The 17,411-nt window shown below is 43.3% G+C and overlaps 1 protein-coding gene across 2 annotated transcripts in view; it reads right to left on the reverse strand.

Moving 5' to 3' along the window:
• Positions 1–17,028, reverse strand: part of FAM204A (family with sequence similarity 204 member A) — a 31,173-nt gene extending 14,145 nt beyond the window's left edge. Inside the window, exons 1-6 of one of the 2 annotated variants that reach the window (XM_029932664.1) lie at positions 16,949–17,028; positions 11,762–12,003; positions 11,152–11,239; positions 10,754–10,784; positions 10,499–10,598; positions 301–390 (exon numbers count right to left, since the gene is read on the reverse strand). In XM_029932664.1, the coding sequence (XP_029788524.1) occupies positions 301–390; positions 10,499–10,598; positions 10,754–10,784; positions 11,152–11,239; positions 11,762–12,003; positions 16,949–17,021 (624 nt within the window). In that variant the 5' untranslated portion in view covers positions 17,022–17,028. Of the gene's footprint in view, positions 1–300; positions 391–10,498; positions 10,599–10,753; positions 10,785–11,151; positions 11,240–11,761; positions 12,004–16,430; positions 16,533–16,948 lie in introns of those variants that run through there. The other variant, XM_029932665.1, reaches the window with a different exon arrangement.
• Positions 17,029–17,411: the final 383 nt, after the last annotated feature.

Here is a 17,411-nt window from a genome sequence, read left to right on the forward strand (position 1 = left end):
AAAGATGCAAATGGAAAAAGAAAGCCAGTCTTTTCATCATAACTGGCAAAAGCTCTCTGAAACCTAGGCGAAATCTAGGGTTGAATATCAATCATGGATTATTTCCGCCATAAGTTTCAGAACAGAATGATTTAAAAACATTAAAGACAAAAATAAAACCCAGCACTTCAGCCGTCAGTGGCAGAATAAGGAGGAGAATGGACAGAAAGGAAAATCTAAGATCGAATATTTGAACACTGAACTGACTCGTGATCACGAAAAGAACGCACGTTTATTTGAGAAACCGCGCGTTGGACTCACCTCCCGCGTGGCCAGCTGGTTGCTGAGCCCCTCGGCCTTCTCAATGTCCCACTCCTCCACAGCCTGGTCGATTCTCTTCTCAAGGCCCGACTAGAAAGTAAAGAAACCTGAAACTTAGAGGCAGGAATGAAAGGCAAACATTTGCCAGCAAAGACGACGTCACAGGACCACACTGACCCCGTTACACGCTTAGACCACCTAATTTTCGCGCCGAGCCCTGTGGCAGTCTGTGCCAACTCCCATTTACTGCGAAGGCCACGCAGAGAGATTGTATGGCTCATTCGAGGTCAGAGAACTTCTTGAACTAAGAAAAAGGATATGCTAATCCAGACTTCCACGACTTTGAGAACTATGCTTTCCCTTACTAACAATATAACGTTAATGATAGTAATGGTTCACATGATGGCATGCTCATTATTATTCCTAGCTTAGTACTATAAGAGAGCTCATTTATTCTCATATCAACTCCACAAAAGAACACTGTTATCCTGTTTTTGAACATGAACAAACAGAGGCTTCAGACTAACTTGGCCAAGGTCAGAGTCTGTAAGTGGTCAGGTCATCCCATGAACCTGGGTTTGCCCAGGGCCTGTGTTCTCAACCACCCCTTTCCTCTGCCTCTTTTCTCTACTGCGCCTCCTGGAGCCTCAGGCCCTCCTTCAACAGCCCCTCGAGTCTCTGACTACAGGGATTAAGCTGGATATTAAATACAGGACGAAAGTTACATATGAGAATGATTTTCTTTTCCTAGGGAAATATTTTTATTTACTAGCGAAGATGCTTTAGGAAACGATAATTAAAATTTTCATGGGATTACCAAACAGACGAGGTAGGACTCATCACACCTCTATGGAAAGGTGCTTAGACTTACATAATTTGAGTTTCAGCTTGTGGAAATAGTTACTACAGATAATTAAAACACGTTTAAATGGTCTAATACACATCTCACAAGAACACTGTGCCCTAACATTAGCTCAGCGCGTGCATCTTCCACATTTTCAGTTCCCGACTTGTCCCTCGTCTAGGAAAAGGGACCCAAGAATGCCTCCTCCCATCAGCGCACTGCTTGATTATAGCCGTCAATGAAGAGAGATTTTGTTCCTGTACAACCTCTGTTGAAACAAGACTTAAAAATGCCCACACGTGATCTGCCTACAAAGATTACGGAACTCGGACCCAGCAGGTTACCACCAGCATCCCTGCTGAGTGAGGATCGTTCCTCTGCACAGTCCCTCATCCCTCCTAAGGACCTGAGAGGATGACAGGCTTCCTTGCTTGCAACTGCAGCCCGAGACCGTCACTCAATAACCCTGGTCTCTGAACCCGGGCCATGTGGCTCTCCTGCAATCAGTGATCAGTCTCTAGAAATTTTTTTGTGTATTTCTACAGAACTCTTCTCCTCAATGTCCAAACAACATGCTGGGCTCACTTTTCCAACCTCCTTCATCCTCGGGACCTCTAACTAATGCCCCACCCCAGAGTCCATACTCTAGGCCAGAGACGCTTCAAATGTGGTCCGTGCACCAGTTCAGGTCTGTGAATGGTGCCAGTCCATGAACTGAGCTTGTGCCGGAACGCAAATCAACTACCCGCTTATACAGTTTTCTCTGACTTTTTCTACGGGAGAAGGGGTAAGGGAGGGGACAAGGACCTTCTCAAAGAAGGAAGTAGTACACGGACTTCTATCCAGACACCAGGTCTGTATCTCCTAGACGACCACTACTCTGCCTCGGCTTGCTCTGGGCCGTGCACCACCCGTCATCTGAAAGCTCCGGCTGCAAAGCTTTACCACCTGGAATTCTCTCTGAACTCACGATTCTGTCCTTCCACTTATCCCAAGTCCCTGTGGCCAGTGACCCTGCCTTGTCTTCGTTTGTAAGCCCATCCGGGCACCACTACACTTTTTCTCACTGTCCTCTACCCGCTTTCTGGATTCTCTAATCCTCCGTCTCTGACCGGCAACCCATGATTAACCTTTTCAAACTCTAAGCCAGGAGTTCTCAAAGTCTAAGTCTGGACCAACAGCATCAGCATTACCTAGGAACCTGTTAGGAATGCAAATGCTCAGAATCAGAAACTGGGATGGGCACCCAGAAACCCACTGATGCTAATGAGGCCAAAGTTTGAGAACCACCGACCTAAGCAAACTTTCAATTTCCTCCAACATCTTACCTTGTTTTGGCTACTCGCAGCCACCTGTTCCTACTACTTTAACACCTGGGTGTCCCAGCAGTGTCAGAGAAAACCCAGTAACTCAATTCGCTGGCTTCTACTAAAAGCTGTTTTTCAAACTCAGCTGAGTGGGCTCTGAATTCTGCCCTTGAAAGTTCCCAGATTCCTCTAAGAAATTTTACTTTCTTATTTTTTCAACTACCCTCAACTCTACCTCCTTCCTTCTCATATTATAAATCCACCCTCTACTTCAAAGGACAGGCAATGAGGCAAGGGGGGCGGGGAGAAGAACCAAGAATACTGTATGTTCCATGTCCCTTCTAGAACCTTCCCCTCATCCAACCTCACAAAATGCATCTTCTGCGACAGAATCCTCTCTTTCTAACACTAGCCCCACCACTGTGCTTCTCACAGCCCCACCTGCTTACGTGTCACTCAGAACTCTGTGTTTTAATGTTCTCTTTCCTTCATCTTTCTCACACCTGCCCCCCCACCCCCGGGACCAGGGGCGGATGGCACGACACAGCTTGCTTTCCTTACACTGATTTCTTCTTAGTCTGGCCCTTCATTTCCCTCCTGTAAAACAGTGCATCGGCTGCCTCATGTCATCCCCCGTTCCAGCCTCCGTTCGTCTGGTCCTCATCCTTCCCTGAAACTTGCTCCCTCTACAGTCAGACGTGACACTGCTTGTCCTCCTCCTACTTGATCATCTATTATGTCAACTACATCCTTAGTCTTAAAATATCTCCCCAAATATCGACCTTAAGTCTCCTTGGAAGCCCTTCGTCTCCTCTTACTGAATTATGACTCTAACTGTAACAGTCCTCAAGGTTCCGTGATTGGCCCCCTTTTCTTCTTCCTCCTCCCTCTTCTCAGTAACATACTCAGTCCCAGGGCTTCCCTTACTTCTCACCAGGCGCTCTGTGTATCTCTGTATAACTCAAGCCATGTGACCTCTCAGCTGTACCAAGATCTACACTCCGGCTCCTTGCTAGTTATCTTCATACTGGAGCCTTGCAAAGGTAGGGTCTCCAACTTTCTGTTATGCCTAAAAACAAGCCCATCACTTCCTGCACCGCCTCCCCTCAGAGCTGACCACCATTTAGCCACCCCGATAGAATCCTCGGGAGTCTTCAAAGCCTCCAATCCCTCTTATTTTAACTCTTTTTGTAGGGTATCTCATGTCACCTTGCTGGGCTTTTGCAGGGCCTCATCATCTCCTGTTTGGAAGATGAGAACCCTCTCCAAACTAGTCTTCTATTTTTCTACAGTAGAGATATTATGTCATTAGCCAGCTTGAAAACAAGATCACTTCTTTATTCCTTTTGATTGCACTGAAATCCCTTCGCGATAGGAGCCCAAAATGGTTTCTCAACCCCATCTTGGGCAATGAATGCTATGCTTCCCAATCTCTGGTCACATTTACTACTCTTTTGTGTCCCTGGTGTCTGATGTGTTTTTACTGGAAAAATCTTAAACCATCCTTGTATGTCTCAAGGTGAATGTTATCTTCTTTACCTCTTTAGGTGCCCCCGCCAGTACACACGCACTGACCCTGCTTCACTCTGCCCCGTGCCCAGGACCTGAGTGCCTTCCACACTGCTCTCGCCACTCTCTTCAGCACTTGTGGGTCTGACAAACTACAGTGGGTTGTGGGTCTGTCTCCCTAGCTGGGTTCCAGGCTCACGAAGGACAGACATGTGTCACTGGCTTGGTGTGTCCCAGCACCCAGACTGGTCTTCTTACGTGGGAGGCTCTCCGTGAAGCTATGTTATTGGGTAAAAGACCGCAGTAATCCACGGTTGCATTAATACTTAAAGGACCCCCACCCAAATGAGGAACATTTATTACATATCCGCCACTTGGACAAGTTCCCCAGAAAATTCCACAGCAGCAATATTGGGGTATTAATACCCCTATGGTTTAAAAAAAAAAAAAGTCATATTTTAATGTACTTATTTATATATAAATCTTTGCATTAGTAGAATATGCGTTCCTTGAGGGCGTGGAGAATATCTCTTCCATCTTGGACTCCCAGAGCTTAGCACAGTACCTGCCTCTGGGGCTTTTTATTTATGATTTATTTTTACAGTAGAAATAAAGTATTTTACTTAAGAAATGCTCATAAGATGGCCTAATGAGCACTCCTTCCTGAACAGAATATTAAGTATCTCCTCAAATATGTAAGAAAAGAAAATACTAACAGCAAACTTCAATTTTTCCCTGGACCACAAATTCTGGGGAAGCCAGTGATCTCAACCTTTTATTTCAGCAACCTGGTCACTAGCAGCATCCATCCTTGGGCCCTAGCTTACGTGTTTTCCTCCAATTACGTAGACTTCCTAAGATTAGGTAGGACCCGGGTGCTGCACTCCTTTCCTCCAGGACCTCGAGTAATCATACACCAGTGAATAAAAAGGAACCCATTCTACTTCTTACCACCAACACCTTGAATAAACCAGGGATCCACCTGTCAAGTCATTTTGCTGCATCAACTTGCTAACTGACTTCCTTTTGGTTATTACGGAACCACCATCTCCAGTTAATGTCACAAGGGCAGAAACTAGAAACCTGCATGAACTGCTGAGCATGGAAATAGAGTGTTCACTTAAAACTAAATCAGCTAAAATTACAAATCTATCGCTTCACCATCAACCCACTCCCACTTCTCCAGCTGTTCCGAGCACTGGTGTAATACAGCAGGCAGAGCGCTGGAGTGGATGTCAGGGAGGTGCCCACAGCTCTGAGCAAATGAGATTTCATTAAACGAAGGGCAAAGCCCTAGCTTGATAACGCAAATTCTCTACTAGAAATAAAAGTCCATTTACATGTTGAACTTTGTTTTTAGCTCTTTTAAGTTTTTTCTTTTTTATTCAACAAAATTTCACTAGGCAGGTTCACTAGGTTTTTCCCTCCCTTTTCTTTTTTCCTTCTTCTTTCTTACTTTTATTTTTGACACTTTATTTAAATAAAATACAATAGTTCCATTTGGCTCTGAAAAACTTCTGATTCTGTATGCACACCCAAACTTTCTGCTTCTATAAAATATTAACATTCCAAATACACTCGAAATGCTTATATTCACGGGAAAGCATCCTAAGGTAAAATATTTCCATTACCTTCAGACTACAAGTTAATGGTTTACAGAGAACATGGCTGGTGAGGGCAGACCCAGCACTCAGATTCGAGCCCCTCGCCCGACTAGCCAGGACACTCCGGGTCATTCCTGAACCTCTACAGGTTACAGTCACTTCCCCCACAAAAAGTAAGTAATACCACATTTGCCACAAGTTTACGGTAAAGGTCAAAGAAAAATATATGTAAAATACCTAGCAAAAATTTCAATGTAGCATCACTTGATAAATAAGTTGTGCATATTATTTTATCTAAATAGCTGGATACCATTATTAAAACCAAGATAAGGCTTAGCTCTGTATGGCTGTATGGCTACAGACCTCATCACAAATCATCAAGGCTCAGCCCCAACCATGAAACCCAAGGATTCAACTTAGAGCCAGTAAGCAGTCTCATAAAGTAGGATTTGAGCATCAAGGCTTCTTCCGTCTTAAGCTGGACCCAAGAGTACCCTTCCTGGAATTACGTACGATGTCTCTCACAACACGGGAGTGGGGAAGGGGCGCGGAAGCACTGACAGCCCTGCGGGGCCTTGGTGAGCTTCTCAGGTGCCTTCCGGCAGGAATCCGAATTTAGCTGAAGAGCTCTATTCCTCATCACAGACCAATTAGTGTGCCAATTTGGCCACAGGTGGAAAGTCATCGAAGGCCGGTATCGAGCAGGTCCCCAGCGAGACAATAAGGAGCTTCTAACAGGTTTGCTACATATGCCAAGAAGGCAGGATGACAACCACAAAAGAAACTTAACATTAAGCACCAATCCTCCGTATGTGCCTACGCACAATCTCTTTTAACATGTGATTAAAGCTCCTTCAGTCAAACTGCACAACAGATTTCTACGGAAGTTTTGCTGTTAAAAATTCATTTATTTGGATAATATATTCAATTTTTAAAGCTGAATATAAATGAATTGTCCCCTAAAGTTTGCTGTACTCTAATTAGACCTAAATACCTAAGGGGGAAAAAAATTAGGTAATTTCTCCAGAAAGAAGTGGCGGGGGGGGGGGGCGGGTGTAGAACTAAGAATTAGTGGTATTACCTTTATCTATACATCATTTAAATTATTTAAATCAGGTAGATAAAAACTCAGTTGGGCTACTACTTAGGAAAAGTCTAGATCTGAGACCAAATGACTTTGGTTAAAGTCTTATTTTACTTCTTACCTGCTGCTTGTTTCCTCACACAAAATCATGCTGAGCTCCAGTCAACCTACGTTTTGAGAATAACTCTGGCCCTACGGACCCGCCCCCACAAGGATCACCTGGGGATCCAAAGATAATGCTTCGTAATTACTGCCAGGAGAACAGTCAGGCGTGTGCCTCTACAGCTCTCCCCTCCGCCGCCACCCCTGCTGCCCCCTCCACACCACTACCCTTCCTCCTCCCTCCCTCCCACTCCCCCAGGCCAGCTGGCCTTTTATATGATTTGTGTATTGGCGTTCCATGTAAAATTGTGGTTGGAAAAAGCATTCTGCTAAAAAAAATTATTAAAATTTGAAAAAAGATACACTATACAGTAACAGTTTCCTCTCATAAACAACTAAAAAAAATCAGACACTGTGCAATTATTCTTAAAGTTATTAAAATTTAACTCTGATTTTTCATGCCAGAAAGTACCCATTAAGTACATATAAAACTACTTTCAATAATGACTGCTGACTAATCAAATTGATTCAACTAAGAATATTTGAGGTATTTATAATGAAATTAATGAGTGAAATTTGTTCTAAAGAAATTCCTATATAGATTCAAAATAATTATGTTATGAGTACAGAATTATTAGTAAGTCCCAGAACTACTTCCAGAAACATAATCATCGCTGCATTTAATACAAACAACACTCTAAAACAGCTTTGGATACCAGGGACACTACATTTTACAAATACAACCCTCTCTGCGTCGTCAAGAAAACAGGTGACGGTGGTGTTGTAAATACATATCCTCAAGTTGAGCCACAGCTTTAGCCTGACAGTGTTCAGAAAAAGAAGGTAGGAAGGGAGGGAGGGAAAGAGAAAACTGGGGGGTGGTCAGGGGAAAGGACTGCACAGTAGACACAAGATTAAGAAGTTTGTTCTGTTTTACACTCTTGAGGATGCAGTGAGTACGGAATAAAAGGGCTCTCTCACATACAGAAAAAGATCAGCCTCTGCTCCAGAGAAATAAAATAATGGACTAGAAATCCGTGCTAGTTTTCTCCAAACTGCATCACAGATTTTCATGATCCTCTCTAGGTTTCTTGAGCAGTAGCTATTATCTCTAGACTTACATTTCTTCGTAGCTTTTATCTTGGTGCCTGCAGTGTGCACCTTCTTTACTATCTATTTACTCTGTTGGATTCACAGACTTTAGTATGACGGCAAAAGGGGTGCATGCACAACACTGAAACAGGGTCCCCAAACCGAAGGAGTGCAAACCTGCTGGCCTGCAATGATGCCCAACTACCAAGAGAACAGGAAATTTGGCCTCATCAAATACTTCTTTTCCTTTTACGCTTGCATTTATTTATAAAATATTAAGTGCTGGCAAAATCCTGGCCAGCTGCAAGTCTGGCCAGCACCAGTTTCTTTGTTTAAAAAAATGCCATAACTTTCTTAGATGCCACTCATACAGAGTGCCGTGAAGAAAATCCAAACTCATAAAATAGATCAATGGTTTTAAAATGATGCCTGGCTTAAACTTCTCTTCCTAGAACATATCTAACATAATGTGAAAGAGAACACTAGTTCATAAAACTGTGCCGTTTAAAAGATTCTGCACAAGGAACCCTAGTATCCTTTATAAGGCTCCTCTACACAAATCTCAAATTTTAGGCGACGAATAAGAGCCGTATCTGGCCAATATCAAGAAGGAACAATTTTGTATATATAGGGTAATAATAACAATCTGATACAGAGAGGCTGTAAAAAAAAAATCTCTCAAATTTTCTCCTCTTCAGAATGGTTAAAAAATTTAAATTTAAAACTTAATTTCAGAGCCCTAACTTCAACTATGAGACCCTTTAGACACTCTAAAGTCAACAGTGATGAGAAAACATAATACATGCATAAATAAAGATCAAAGACCACCGAATTCAGGACTAGAACTTTAAAAAAATTTCCCATGAGAAGCAATATTTAACCAGTCCTTCCCTCGAAAGAACCACCCGCGGCGGGGGACCCCCCCCTCCCCAAGGCGGGCCAGAGCCCGGACCCGCCTCCCTCATGTGCTTCTGCAGTTGACAGGTTCTTCTCACAAGACCCTTTCCTCCGGCCACAGGGTCCAGAACAGGGCAAGGACACTTTCAAGTGCCAACCAGCCCTTCTGCAGTGAAGCTAGAGGACTAAGAACAGGGTCACAAAGCCTGGGTTTTCGTCTGACTTTTCTTTGTAAGGATTTAAGCACTTCTGCACCTGCTAGAACATTTGTGAAAAAGGGATTGCTCAGTAGCAGCAATGGGTACAGCAGAAAGTGATCCTGGTTTCAAGGCCCTGGGGCTCCAGGAACCTGATGGCAAGACTTCTTAGCAAAGCTGGAATCAGAAGGTTCACATGCAGAGTTCTGCCGCCACTTACTGCACGTGCCCTCAATGACGCAATACCACCCAGGGATGCGTTTACAGTCTGGGGTCTGTTTCACAAGGATTGCAGATTAATCAGTAAACAATAATGGTCTCTGTGTACACACAGTAGTCTACAGAAATGATCCACGGAGGAGGAATCTGTCTACACAGGTAGGATACAACACACCTGGGCCTCTAGCACTACCACTCAGTGCTCAATTTTCACGCTCCTGGAATCCAATATGTGAAAATGTTAAGTCCTTCATTCATTCAAGACTCTACTAAGGATTCACGTCATCCATACACTGAGGACATGCACCTGTGTGTCTCCAGCTCCGACTGTCCTCTGAGGCCTTCCCTCAGGTTACCGTCTCTCTATTCCTGCCCGCTGATACCACCCATGCCCCGAACTGAACTTTGGACAGGGGCACCCTAAATCTTCCCCCCTCCCCAGCCTTCCCATGTTCGTAACTAGCGTCAGCAGTCACACCAGTGCCGAAAGTAACACCTGAATGGCTCTTTCCCTCCTCACGCCCCAAATCCTTTCCACCACTTCACGAGCATCAGAGGCAAATGGCAAATACTGCCCACTCCCCTCCTATAGTAGACCTCGATCTGTCCGATCTTTTCTGTTTTCTGCAGCGCCACTCCTGTTCAAGCCCCCCTCCTCTTGGGCCTGGAAGAGTCTCTTTTGCTGATCCTGGAGGGTCTCTTACTTGTTCTCTTCTTGCCTACTTTTGCTGATCCACAGTCCATTCTCCACCCAAGAGCAATCTTTTTAAACACAACTTCGATCATATCACTCCCTTAACTTAAAACCCTTGAATGACTCTCAACTGCACTGTTACTAAAACCCAATTCCTTACCACGGCCCTTAAGGTCCCTCATGGTTGGCTCCTGGCCGCCTGCCTCCCCCATCCTATCGTGGGCCATTCTCCCCCTCGCTGACTCCACTCCAGCCAGGCTGACCTTCTTACAGTCACTCAAATGTCTCACGATGACCTTTCTTCCCAGGACCTTTACCCAGGTTATTATGTCTCCACAAGAATTCTGTATATGGATGCTTCCTTCCCATCATTCAGGTCTCAATGGAATGGCATCTTCCAAGAAAGGCCCCTCCCTGACCACCTAAATGGGGCATCCATTTTAAATTTCTTTACAACATCCTGTTTATTTCCTTCCTAACAGCCTTTTAAAAAATGATTTAGCAATACATATTTACATGTTTACCTAGCATTCTGTTTAGCACACAGGAAGTGTTTTAACTGAATTCATTACTGAGGAGAAATACCTTAGTTAGCCAAAGCTAACTGCAAACATTTTAATCTAAGAGGCCATAAAAAAAATGATCTTACCTTCTCAATTTTTTTCTTTTTAACAGGAGGGTCAAACCTCTCATTGATTCCAAAATACTGAGTAAGCTCCTTCCACTGGGCTTCACTTGAGGTCTGGGCCCTGAAAGAAGAGACGAGAACTCATTTTTAGTATTTTTAATCGGTTGCCACAAATCACAGAAACTAGTTCCTATGTTTCAGAGGTTAAGTAGTTCAACTATTGTATAGGTTTTACAATACTGTCTAGAATAGGCAAATATTTTAAATTCTACCCACCTTTGAGACTCTTCTTCATTCTTCAATTTACCTGAAAAGAGTTCACAAAGTGTCAATACCTGAATAATCATTTGTTATTTCAAAATTATGTTGATTAAAAACTGTTGAGTTCAGGGGCGCCTGGGTGGCTCAGCCAGTTGAGCGTCTGGCTTCAGCTCAGGTCATGATCTCACGTTCATGGATTCGAGCCCTGCGTTAGGCTCTGTGCTGACAGCTCAGAGCCTGCAGCCTGCTTCCGATTCTGTGTCCCCTTCTCTCTCTGCCCCTCCCCCTCTCATGCTCTCTCTCTGTATCAAAAAAATAAATAAAACATTAAAAAAATTAAAAACTGTTGAGCTCAATGAGTCACAACTTAACACTAGTATGACTGACAATTAACTTGAATTAAAACAAAACACCTTTCCTGGAGCGTTTTCTTTTCCTCCTTCTGAATCTTGACGTTGAGATTTTCTGTTCAGAATTTTTTTTATGCAATTCTTGAAATTTCTATATAAAAGTAAAAGAAAAGAAAAAGAAAAAGAAATATATATTTTGAAGCAAAGCATACATTCAAAAAGTTACAAACATGTTAAGTAATAAAAATATAGTCTAGCATTTATAAAAATACAAATTTAACAAAATAGTTCAGTTCTTCTTGAGATATACTATTCTCTAAGTCTCCTTCACAATCTGGAATTTTTATCTTCATTTATTTCTACCGAAGTCAATCTGATTATGAGAGTAAAATTCAATGACTCTTACAGACGACAAAGAGATCAAATGAAGATAGAAACTCGTGGATTACGTTAGGCCAAGTTGCTAAACCTACTGGTTTATTTTCTTCCTCTTTTTATAAAAAACAAAACAAAAATGAAAGCAAGGACCTGAGCGGCCAATCGGTTGAGCACAGAGTATTCGGGGTCAACCTTCCCTTTCTATCATCCCCCGGAACACAGGCATTTGGACCGTGGCAGAGAGAGCAAACACACAGGCACGGGTTTCAATAAGCACACATCATAGAGAACCTACATTCCACATGTTTAAGGGAATTCCAGAAGGGCACTCTTCATAGGCATTGACATTGGCCTCAGCGTCGGGTTTTGGACCATCTGTGGGAAAATCTGAGATCTCTGTTTTTGTAATGACCCCATCTTCTTCATCTTCCTGTAAGTTAGGTCCAGAGTTCTCTAATGGGGCTTCATCTTCAGAATTCGACTCAATATCACTTTCATTTAGGCCAGGAGGTAGCAGCCCACTCCACATCTTTTCTTCTAAAGGGAAAAAGATGAATATAGACATACAAAGTAGACGTGAAAAGAAATTTAAAACCCCAAGAGCCTAGGAATTATCCTAATGGTTTGGGAACAGTCTATCTATGCTTGTTTTCTTTTAATCTAAAATGGGATGTACCTTCCATATTAAAATAATTAAAATCCTTGCTTATACAAATTTGTTTTTTTGTTTTTTGTTTAAATTTGTGACAAGACACACATATAGATGACTTAAAGAAAACAGAACCTTGATTCTCTAATATATGGATAATTTTGTCTAAAAAAAAATAAATTCAGTAAAAGCATTCATTGTTCAAGAATGTTAAAGGTCTAAAAATACACATTCCCACAATTTAAGATTTATAATATTGCATTTCAAGCTAGCACAATTAAAGAAGAAACTAAAGTCAGATTGTCACCAGTATTTGAAATTGAACTTTCAGGGGACTTATTGTCTAAGGAGTATAAGGACAATTTTCAAAGGAAAATGTTTAGGCTCTGCAAGTAGTCTGAGGAAAGTGTGATGGTAAAAAGAATGTCCTGGTTTTTATGTTTACACAGTTTGCTAAAATAATACCAAATGGAGTATAAATCCTAACAATTTAACAAAACCACCCAGCTTTTTTGAGTAACAATACCATACTTAGGACAGTAGGTTTAAAGTTCAGGATAATATATATCATTAGTTCTATGGCCCATTGGGAGAGAGAATATTAACTACTGTTAGGTTTATCAAAAGTAACTTTTAAAAATTGGAATTATAATCATTTGCTGAAATAATGATAGAGTACATTTTTACTGTTAATCTCCTGGCACAGTCTATTTTAGCATACGTATTGAGTCAAAACCACTTCACTCAAAAGATGCCTTAAAAAAGAGAAGTTGGTTGGACTGCTCAGGATTTACTACCAACTTCAAGGAATAAATAAAATGCAAGGATGGAAATCTTTCTCGCAGTGTTTTCGGTCCCCTATTGTGACTAACCTAATGAGAAAACCACCACCATTGTCTCTGAGACAAAGGCATTAGGGATTTTGCATTAATTTGAATAACACGGATTCCAGATAACCTTTAAGGACCTCCTCCCAGGTCCAAAGAACCCGATCTCCTTTCAGGCGGGTCTGGTCCAGCCTCATCAGTTGTTAGCCCTCTGAAACACCCTCACCAAAATACTCTTCTGGCTTTTCACGAAAACAGGCTCTGACATCTAACTGCTCCAGTTGTAATCCTCACCCCACCACATACCAGCAAATCATTTTCACCACCTTCGACCCGCAGTTCTTTTCTTCTTTGATATGAGGATAATTATGCTGCGCACAGGGTTATTCGGAGAGTTAAATGAGATAAGCTATGAAAACGCTCACCACAGCGTTCGGGAGGTTCTAGGGGCTTGATCAAGCCTTAGGTCTTTTTGCTATCAGTAGTCCTGTCGTTACATTTTTGTAATTTCTATTGTGAGTGGCAACATTCACAAGGTGGTGTTGAGGTGTCTACGGTTGAGGTCCATGCACTGAGCAAGTGATACAAATCATTTACTTACCGGATTTCCAGGGTCTAATAGAAATGTCTATTAAAAAATACTGGTGTCTGGTTTTCTGAATGGAACAATAAAACCAGACACAGGAAGATCATTCAGCCTAAGTTTCAAGGCTCCTCCTTTGCACGGGTCATTCCAAAGCATTATACCTAATTTTCTATTTAGAATCTGTATTCCTTTTCTTAAAGAGGAGACCCAAAATTATATAAGCTCCCAGCCCAGTATAGGCCTGGATCAATCCCTAAACCGGACCTGAGGATTTTAACAGTTGGAATAGGTAATCTTTAGACGCTTTGTTAGCACAAAAGACATCATGTGAAATATGCCAATACTGAAAAACGGATGTTATGATGCTATCAATAAAAATATTTCTAGTGTTCTGAGTATATGGAAGGGGAAGGATAATAAGCTCCAACATGCCTTTGCCACTAACATATAATATACCTTTAAGCTCACCATCCATTTCAGAACTTAAGGATAGTAACAAATTTCAGAGTTAACTCTCTTAGCAAAACTGGGGTTCCACGCTTGAAGCCGCTGTTCGTTTCCCCTGTCCATAGCATCTTGCACATGGCCACTGTGCGCCCAGCACTCTTAACACATGGGGACAGCGGTGTACAAAACAGGACAAAATACCTAACCGCATGGAGCCGACACTCTGTGCACATGGCAAGCTTCTGTAACTTAGCAGCCAAGTACCACTTGGCCCAGACGGTCAGCTGTGGCTGCTAATGAAAGGCACGTGCCTCTCTGATGGGCACAGTTTTCCCAGGAGAGCACTGCTTCAGCATCCCTACAGGGTGGGTCTACAATGGGGCATTCCAACCGGGCTTCCTGCTGGGGAGCACTCTCAGTTGCCCCGGAGTTGCCTTTCCCAGAGGGCTCTCAAGCATTTTTTGATCGCTTCTTAGACTTCCTCTAAATCCTGTTTTTAGCTCTTGTTGACAAGATATTATGCGCGGTCTTCAGTTTGACATTGGCTGGCATGATAATCCCTTGTGTGTGCCCACAGACGAAAAGAAAAACCAGAATAAACTTTAAATTCTAGATTCTACATCCAAAGTCATAAAACAAGGCAAAATGCAAATAACACGTTTCTGAACTCGATTCCTGAACATCTTTAAAGGGATGTGCCTGTTTGAAAAAAATAAAAAATAGACAGATGGACAGATAGACAAAGGCAACTCCAGGCCCACTGGTGAGCACGGAGAAGTCACTGGGGAGCCGGCAAAGTCGAGCTGCCCACGTGAGCTGCAGCTGAACTGTCAATCAGCCGAAATGGAGTGGCTGCTTCGTGACTTGCTTGGGGTTCACGTTTGAAAACACTGTCTTTAAATTCACAGCATCCTGGGGCGCCTGAGTGGCTCAGTGGGTTGAGAGTCCAGCTTCAGCTCAGGTCCTGATCTCTCAGTCTGAGAGTTTGATCCCCACATCAGTGCTGACAGCTCTGAGCCTGAAGCCTATTTCAGATTCTGTGTCTCACTCCTGCCCCTCCCCTACTCACTCGGTCTCTCAAAGATGAATAAACATTAAAAAAAAAATTAGAAAAAAAAACTCATAGCATCTACATGTCATTCATACATTTCCAAGTACCCACGGATACTGCATTAGGCCTCCAGTTACTCCGTATTTTGGCTACTCTGAAGAACGTCTCTCTAGTTCTTTGAAGTGTCTCTCACCCCATGCCTTACAGTAAAGCAAGTCTTTCCAAATTACCCTTTAAATGTGAAAATTAGACAGCCATTCTCAAGAGATGTGATATACCAATCAGATGCAATACTGATTAAACCCCAATACCCTAGTAGATAAGCTTTCTCTCTTCAACCCAGACCCCACAGACAAGATTTCTAGTTTCCAGTAAGACTGCATGTCAGACAAAACACCTGAAAAGATGTTCTGAAGAAAGCAAAAGAGACTCCAGTTACAACAGAAGAAACAACTAGAAAGAAAAACAAAGCAAGCAAGTCGATACTATACATGGTGTATAAACAATATGACAGAAACTTTTACCATTAATCCCTACAACAAACTTTCCACTTGGAATTACGACCTAAATCCCTTTTAAGCTGAAGTAACTGACTTGGCTTAATGCATTGTGATCTGCTTATTTTGGAACAACAGAACTTGCTGGATTCAATTTAAAAACTTTTAGAAGGCAGAGTTTAAATAGTAACATATTCCCAGAAACAAAGATTTGAGTGGGTCGGAAGAATGACCTTAGCCTGTAATTCTGTTATAATCTGATTAAGAATAAATCTCTCACTTTTTAAGTGCAGAAAGTTATGTAAGATGCTATACTAACTTGTATACATAAAAATCACATTCAGAGATTTGGGTAATAATGTCAAATTTTCTGGAAGATCTGGCAACTTCCTGTAACCAAAACCCAATCTGAACAGTTTAACGGGTAAATGCCTCCCGTCTCTAATATTCCAAAATTTCAATTCCATTGTCACTATATGAAGCTGTCTTATTTCCCGTATTTTGTATTTAGTTAGAAATAAGCACAGAAACCTGAATTTCGTCTGATCTGAATTTAATCTTGACTTTTGTAGAATAATCATAAACCACCTTCATGTTAAGCAACCTACCCAATCATCAGTTTCTGTGACTTGGGGATTAGTTACTTAACTAAAATACTTCTAAGCACGTATCAACATTAAAGTTCAACTGAATCAGAGGCCTGCCTTCCGATTTGAGTTCCCAGTCTGACTGCCCGACTATTTATTTAGCAGGACTTTGTACGTAGGCATATGTCTCAATACAAGGCAGTGTTTGTTTAGTCAAGGCCTGGAAAACACGTCTCCAGGCCCTGCAAGGAAAGATTTACAGTGAACCAATAACATTTCGCGGCTCATTTTAAGTCGGATGCCGCTGTGAGAATACTTACTGCAAGAGGGTGGCTCTAGAAAGGTACACCTCTTCCTGCTGGGCGGCACCACCCCGCACTTGCAGGCTCCCCGGCGGCAGGGCCACACTGCGATCCCAGAACGGGAAGCAGCCCCTCCCGGGCGCAGAACGGAGCGCCGCAGAATCGGGAGCAGGAAGTCTAGCCTGCTGGCACTCCCACTAAGTGCAGCTCTTTCCCCGGGTTACAGCAGATGCAAACAGGAGCCTGTTTCCCCGATGCAAAGCCTCTTCACCCCCTCTCACTTTGACGGGGTGGGGGTGGGGGATGGAGAACTCCCTCGCCCACCAACAGGCTCGGAAGGGCGCTGCTAACGCCCCGTCCGAGCAAAGCAGAGGCCAGCCCCACCAACGCCCCCGTGGGCCCGGCCGGGGGCTTTGCCGGCTCGGCCGTGAGGCCGCCCACACTGGCTCGCTCGCTCCCCGCACCCGGCCCTCCCGGACCCGTTTGGTCGAAGCCCCGGCCAGCGGAGAGGCAGCCCCGCAAACGGCAGTACTCACCGGTCAGGAGCCGGCCGCCCGGCAGCCATCTTAAGACCCCGCCAACACCGCGCCTTCTCATTGGCTCCGGCATCCCAACCAATGGGCTGGGCCCGTTCTGGCCTCGGGGTCGTCGTGGCAACCGGCCGCGCTTAGCTACGCTCGCAAATCTGCTTGCAGAAAAGGATTTGTCTCTTTCTACTCCTTTTCTTTCACCGTTTCCCCCTTTCTTCTGGACGTTTTTTAAAGGCTGCTCGCTGGTGTTGGGGTGACGACAGTACTGGCTTAGACCTTGAACTGAGTTCATTGCCCAAGGAGGGAAGTTCGCTGTAGGTGCTCTCTAGGCTCTTCTGGGAACGTTTCCATTCATTCATCCTTTTCCCCCTCGCTCCCTCTTTCTTCCCTTCCTTTCTTTCTTTTTGCCTTCTGTACATATTTATTGAGCAGACACTGTGCCAGCCTCTCTTTAGCAGAAAACAGTCCC

Source organism: Suricata suricatta, chromosome 2, assembly GCF_006229205.1.
Source record: "Suricata suricatta isolate VVHF042 chromosome 2, meerkat_22Aug2017_6uvM2_HiC, whole genome shotgun sequence".
NCBI lineage: Eukaryota > Metazoa > Chordata > Mammalia > Carnivora > Herpestidae > Suricata > Suricata suricatta.